General features: G+C 43.7%; 1 protein-coding gene across 1 annotated transcript; it reads left to right on the plus strand.

Annotated features, from left to right (window-relative positions):
• The first annotated feature begins 3896 nt into the window (after positions 1-3896).
• RAG1 (recombination activating 1) lies at positions 3897-7040 on the plus strand. The gene has a single exon (XM_036764789.1). It carries the CDS (start codon positions 3897-3899, stop codon positions 7038-7040), a length of 3144 nt encoding a protein of 1047 aa, XP_036620684.1.
• Positions 7041-7466: the final 426 nt, after the last annotated feature.

Genomic DNA, 7466 nt, shown 5'->3' on the forward strand with positions numbered 1-7466 from the left:
CCCAGGGTAGTAACTAGTAAGTGTCTTGAGGTAGGATTTGGAGTCAGATTTCCCTGATTCCAAGTCTGGCATTTTATCTGTTGTGCCACCTACTTGTCAACTTCCCTGTTTAAAATAAATTTAAATTAATTAAAAATAAAATTAAAATAAATTTAAAATAAAAATTCCAACTCTGAGGTTCCTTTTATCTCTAATCCTATGACTTTGCACAGCTCCCCCCTCACTTAAATCCAATTCACTTGCATGTCATGGCATCACCTCCTTGATGTCGTGGTCCTCTTCAAGAATGAAGGACAAGCCACAACAACAATTCTATGACTACTGACTTTGCCTTCGTCTAAGACTGCCTCCCATGTTCAACATGGAGTCATAGATTGAAGGCTGGAAATGGTCTTAGAGATCATCCATATTTTACAAATGAGGAAACTGAGGCCCAGATTGGTTAAGTTATTGGCTCAGGGTCACATTGGTAGCAAGTGGCCCTGCTGGTATTTGAACCCATGTTTTTTCCTCCAAATCCACGGCTTTCCCCCCTATACGATTCTGATTCTCATCAAATCTTACATGCCTTAAAAGTATTAACAGGTGTATGTAGAAGAATGCTAGCACACTTTAGGTAGAGGGTGCAGAAAAAGCACTAGAAATGGAATTAGACAAGGTTGGGGTCTGGTCCTGTTTCTGCCACTGATTACCTGTATAACCTTGGTGAACACGTAAATCTCTCCTAACCTCAGTTTCTTTGCCTATAAAAATGGGGGGACAATATAGGGTGCCCCAAAAGTCTTAGTGCAGTTTAAAGCTATTTAGGCTCAAAATGAAATCGTTAAGAGGAGTTAAGGAGGCAGATTTAAGTTACTAATGCTTAAAACTGCACTAAGACTTTTAATATAGCCTGTATACTTGTCCTAACAATCTTACTATTAGATTGTTGAGAGGATCAAATTTGATCATGTATGTAAAGTGGTCTTTAACCATGAAATGCTCTATCAGTATGAATTATTGTGCTAATGGCATTTTGTATGGCTTTCTGGACCTGTAGTTGGAACAACCTGATTCAAGTGCTGCCGCCTGATACTTGCTAGCTGTGTGACCTTGGAAAAGTCACTTAATCTCTATCTGCCTGAGTTTCCTCATCTGTAAAACCAAGTTAAAAATGCCTGCAATCCATAGTTTAAAGAGTTGTTGAGAGGCTCAAATGAGATCATGTGTGTGAAGTATTTTGTTAGCTTTAAAGTAGGCTGTATGTCACTTGTTGTGATTAATATCTAAAAGAGGCTAGGAAGAGTAAAAGTCAAAGGGATAGAAAATGACTACCTCAGGAATCAGTAAGTGGGTTGGGTAAGAGATTCCAGAAAGAGCTGACACCTTCAGCTGTGGGACAGAGTTGAGAAACATGAATGAAGATAGACTCTGAGAAGTGTGACAGCTGTGGTTGAGAGGTGTTGAAGGATTTTGAAATGGTTCAGGGCTCTGTGGAGAGGACGTTGCTCCGTGCAAGGAACTTTCAAAGTGGTGATTCCTTTTAAGTATCTCTAAGAGAATTGCTTTTAATTAAAAAAAAGCTTCTGCCTTAGAAGCATCATGCATGGAAGATCGATTAAATTTCAGTAGTTTAAAGCAAAAGCTTAAAAGTGAACTGGCTGCTGGTGGATCTTGGGAACAGCCCTTTTTCTCACTAAGAGGTATGTTAGCTTGAGGCTATGTCTCTATGATGATAAAAATCTCTGGTCAACTTGGTCAGTTAATTCAGTGAAAAGCTAGTAGGACTATGGAACTGATCGGTCATAGTGATTGATCTAATAGCTCAGAATAGACACAGCTGGAATTTTAGGACAATGACTGACAGTTCAATTTAATTAAACACGTATTTAATGGTCAGTCTAGCATCTCACAATGCACATAGCCTTAATCTTAGGACTATGACTGACGGTTCAATTTAATTCAGTATATGTTTATTAAGGCCCTACTATGTGCTAGCTTCTATATCAAATTCTGGGGGAGATACAAAGACCAATAAGACATTATCTTTGCTCTCATGAGGCTTATAATCTAGTGGAAGAGTTTGACATAAACCCACAAACACATATACTGTCAATTTGACTTATACATGTAATTGACATATACACACATGCACACAAACACATATACTATTGAAGAGGTATAGAAAAGGCATAATGTGGGGACTCCGAGAAAGGAAAGCTCAGCTAGGTGGCACTATTGGACAGAGTACTGAATTTGGAGTCAGGAAGCTCTGAATTCAAATCTGCCTCATGCACTGACTAACTGTATGGCCCTGGGCAAGTCATGAATCTCTCTGTCTGAGTTACCTCATCTGTAAGATGGAATAATAATATCACTTGCCTCTCAGGCAAATTGTTGTGAAGATCCATGTGAAAAGCTCTTTGTACACTTCAAAGTGCCATAGGAACGTTAGGCATTAATTTTGATAGGAGTTCTGAGAAAGGCACTTGAAGGATATAGAGTTTTATAAGTGAAGTTGGTGGGGACTAGGGACTGTGAGAATAGGGAATGATATATATGGCATGAAAGAAGACATTGAGGCAGAGAAGTACAGGATATATACGGGGATATATATGTTGAGTAGCTCAACTTTGGCTAGAGGGTAGTATGTGTTTGAGGGAGTAGTCCACAATGCTTAATTAGGAAAACCAGCTGTTGCTTTCCCACTTATATCCCAAGGGGATTTGGTGAGCTAGTTAGGGAATGGGCAATTCTAGAGGGCATGGTGAACAGGAGTCCTAGATCACTAGGTCAACCTCTATCCCAATCAGTAGAGTTCTTCAGTAGGTGTTTGCTGGGCTATTATTGATGTTGTGTCATAGGCCACTTGCTGGGGGATCCTAATCACAGAACAATAACCACTCCTACCATTATCCCACTTAAAACAAAACAAAACAACCCTGCAGTAATCAACTATTTACTAACTAGAGGACAATTGGGCGAAGCCATGCTAATCCTTCAACAGATCATCTTTGTAGAGTATGCAAGACTCTTGGAACTTTTCATTTGGAAAATTCTTCGTAGGGCACCACAGAACACAGAGAGTATGGTACAGTGCCCTGCAAGTTTGAGGAATCCAGGGATTTTTATAGCCAATGTAGATACAGCCTTATAATTTACAGCAACATTCTCTAATTAAAATTGCAAGCATAATTACAATTCATAATACTTATTAGCTTGCATTCATAAAGCTCAAGTTGGCTTCATCCTTTCACTTGGTGAATAATTATTTTCTTTGGGTCTGTAGTTTTATCTCCTCTTTATGGCCAGTTTGGAAGGAATAAACAATGAAGCCCTTGAAAGTCTGTTTTCGAAAGCTGGAAATGGAATGTCTGGCTAGCGCAGCAAGGGGAAAATCAATGTAGAGAATAGTAATGACAGCAGGCTAAAGTTTGCAAGAGGCTTCATATACATCATCAGTTCAACCCACAAGCATTTATTAAGCACCTATTATATGTGGACACTATGACTGATTGGAGCCTCACAGACAACTCCTAGAGGTAGATACAACAGGTAGTCTTTCTTTCTTTCTTTTTCTCTCTTTCTTTCTCTTTCTTTCTTTCTCTTTCTTTCTTTCTTTCTTTCTTTCTTTCTTTCTTTCTTTCTTTCTTTCTTTCTTTCTTTCTCTTTCCTTTCTTCCTTCCTTCTTTCCTCCCTCCCTCTCCATCTCTCTCTCTCTCTCTCTCTCTCTCTCTGTCACTTTCTTCTGTAACTGACTCTATTTTTGTTTTAGTGATAATGTGGTGTCAGCTTTTACCTCTGAGTTGAATAAATGAAGTGTCTGGCAGTAAAGTGATGATTTACCATCCATTTCATGAATTTCCACCTGATCTGACCTTCTCCATTTGTTCGCAGGGGCCTTCATCCTTGCCACCATGGAAATACCAGTGGCACCGAGTCGAGGTCTTAGCTCTGCACCAGATGAAATCCAGCATCCACACATGAAATTTTCTGAATGGAAATTCAAGCTCTTCAAAGTGAGATCCTTTGTGAAGCCCTCTCCTGGAGAAGAAGAGGGGCCAAATAAAAATGCAGTGGAAGGACAGGCCTCTCTGGAGGAAACTCCAGCAGTCATAGGCAGTGCCAACATTCCAGCACCAGAAAAGCCAGCCCTGGTCCAGCCAACATTCACAGTCCATTCCAAGTCTTTGGAGAAGCCTGCTGATGCTGGGAAGGCTCGAGAGAAGGCAATTCACCAAGCCAGCCTCCGGCAGCTTTGCCGTATTTGTGGTGTTTCCTTTAGAGCTGATGGGCAGAGTAGAAAATACCCTGTCCATGGTCCTGTGGACAGCAAAACTCAGGGCCTCCTCCGAAAGAAGGAAAAGAAAGCCACCTCCTGGCCAGACCTGATTGCAAAGGTTTTTAAAATTGATGTGAAGGGGGATATTGACTCCATCCACCCCACCCAATTTTGCCACAACTGTTGGAGTGTTATGTATGGGAGATTCAGCAATGCCCCATGTGAGGTATACTTCCCAAAGAATGCTGCCATAGAGTGGCACCCACACACGCTATCCTGTGACATCTGCCGGGTAGCCCGCCGGGGACTCAAGAGGAAAGGCCGTCAGACCAACCCATCACTCAGCAAAAAGCTCAAGGCCATGGCCAACCAGGCTCCAAGGGCCCGTCCCCCCAAGAGTCAAGCTCAGCCTCGAAACAGCAGCAAGGATCTGATGAAGAAGATCACCAACTGCAGCAAGATGCATCTGAGTACTAAGCTGCTCACTGTGGACTACCCTGTGGACTTCGTGAAGGCCGTCTCGTGCCAGATCTGCGAGCACATTTTGACTGACCCGGTGGAAACCACCTGCAAACATTTATTCTGCAGAACATGCATTTTGAGGTGCCTCAAGGTCATGGGCAGCTATTGCCCTTCTTGTCGATACCCTTGCTTCCCTACAGATGTGGAAAGCCCAGTGAGGTCCTTTGTGAACATCCTCAATTCCCTGGCGGTGAGATGCCCTGTGAATGACTGTGACAAGGAGGTCAGCCTTGAAAAATACAACCAGCACATCTCCAGCCACAAGAAACCAAAAGAATCATACGTGTACATTAATAAAGGCGGCCGGCCCAGGCAACATCTCCTGTCTCTGACCAGGAGGGCTCAGAAACACCGTCTAAGAGAACTGAAGCTGCAGGTCAAGGCTTTTGCAGACAAAGAAGAAGGGGGGGATTTGAAGTCAGTGTGCCTGACTTTGTTCCTGCTAGTATTGAGAGCGAGGAATGAGCATCGACAAGCAGATGAGCTTGAGGCCATCATGCAGGGTAGAGGGTCGGGCCTTCAGGCAGCTGTATGCTTGGCCATCCGGGTCAACACCTTTCTGAGCTGTAGCCAGTACCACAAGATGTACCGGACTGTCAAAGCCATCACTGGGAGGCAGATCTTCCAGCCTCTGCATGCCCTTCGGAATGCGGAGAAGACTCTCCTGCCTGGATATCACCCGTTTGAGTGGAAGCCCCCTCTGAAGAATGTCTCTGCTCGCACAGACATAGGTATCATTGACGGGCTTTCTGGGTGGTCTGCATCCGTGGATGACTACCCAGTTGACACCATTGCAAAGAGGTTCCGGTACGATACAGCGCTGGTGTCTGCCTTGATGGATATGCAAGAAGACATCCTAGAAGGCATGAAATCCAAGGACTTGGGTGACTACCTGAGTGGCCCTTTCACAGTGGTGGTGAAGGAGTCCTGTGATGGGATGGGAGACGTGAGTGAGAAGCATGGGAGTGGGCCAGCTGTGCCTGAGAAGGCTGTTCGCTTTTCATTTACTATCATGAATATTAGCATCACTGAGGGTCAGGAGAGTGTGAGGATATTTGAAGAAACCAAGCCCAATTCAGAGCTATGCTGTAAGCCCTTGTGCCTCATGCTGGCAGATGAATCTGACCATGAGACCTTGACAGCCATCCTGAGTCCCCTCATTGCAGAGAGAGAGGCGATGAAGAGCAGTGAATTACTGCTGGAGATGGGAGGCATCCAAAGAACTTTTAAGTTCATCTTTAGAGGAACTGGGTATGATGAAAAACTTGTCCGGGAAGTTGAAGGCCTCGAGGCTTCTGGCTCTGTCTACATCTGCACCCTCTGTGATGCCACCAGGCTGGAAGCTTCCCAAAATCTTGTCCTTCACTCCATAACTAGAAGTCATGCAGAGAATCTGGAGCGTTATGAAGTCTGGAGATCCAACCCGTACCAGGAGTCAGCAGAAGAGCTGAGAGACAGGGTGAAAGGGGTCTCAGCAAAGCCTTTCATTGAGACGGTTCCTTCCATTGATGCTCTCCACTGTGACATCGGCAATGCAGCAGAGTTTTATAAGCTCTTCCAGCTGGAGATTGGGGAAGTTTATAAGAATCCCAATGCATCCAAAGAGGAGAGGAAAAGATGGCAGGCTACCCTGGACAAGCACCTCCGGAAAAAAATGAACTTGAAGCCCATCATGAGGATGAATGGCAACTTTGCCAGGAAGCTCATGACCAAGGAGACTGTGGAAGCCGTGTGTGAGTTAATTCACTGTGAGGAAAGGCAGGAGGCCTTGAGGGAACTAATGGACCTCTACCTGAAGATGAAACCTGTGTGGCGCTCAACGTGCCCAGCCAAAGAGTGCCCAGAATCACTTTGCCAGTATAGTTTCAATTCACAGCGTTTTGCAGAACTCCTGTCTACCAAGTTCCAGTATAGATATGAGGGCAAAATCACCAATTATTTTCACAAGACCCTTGCCCATGTCCCTGAGATCATTGAGAGAGATGGCTCCATTGGAGCATGGGCCAGTGAAGGTAATGAATCTGGTAATAAACTCTTCCGACGTTTCCGGAAAATGAATGCTAGGCAGTCCAAGTGTTATGAAATGGAAGACGTCCTGAAACACCATTGGTTATACACCTCCAAATACCTCCAGAAGTTCATGAATGCCCATAATGCCTTGAAAAATCCTGGGCTAATTGTCAGCCCACAAGCAGGCTTTGAAGAATCCCTAGGGCTAGAAGACTCACTGGAAATTCTTGATTCCATGGAGTTCTAAATTGGGCAGTTTCCTAAGTCTAGGTTTTTCAAACCAGTCTTCCTCTGGGCTGCCATGGGTCTTTTGCCTCATGTAGAATCCTTCACTTCTACATGTTCTGGGGGATCATCACCTCCGAGAAGTGGTTAGTTGTCGTGAGTGTCACAGATGGTACAGCACAGTCTAATGAATGGTTGAGTTTGAATGGATCGGATAAAATGGATAAAAGTAATTCAGGTCCTGAGTAGGTTCAGTAATTCAGGTTCAGTTACAGGAGATGAGAGATTGACATGTTTGTCCAAGTGACATGGATGTCGAAGCTATAGTTGCAGAAGAGGAAGCCATAAAACTAGGTAGGGACTTCTCATGGTTCCCACTGGTTACATTTTATTTGTTGTAATCATTTATGATAATATCATTGTACTATCGTTTTCATTTTTGTTATTA

Source organism: Trichosurus vulpecula, chromosome 6 (assembly GCF_011100635.1).
Source record: "Trichosurus vulpecula isolate mTriVul1 chromosome 6, mTriVul1.pri, whole genome shotgun sequence".
NCBI classification, from domain to species: Eukaryota; Metazoa; Chordata; class Mammalia; order Diprotodontia; family Phalangeridae; genus Trichosurus; species Trichosurus vulpecula.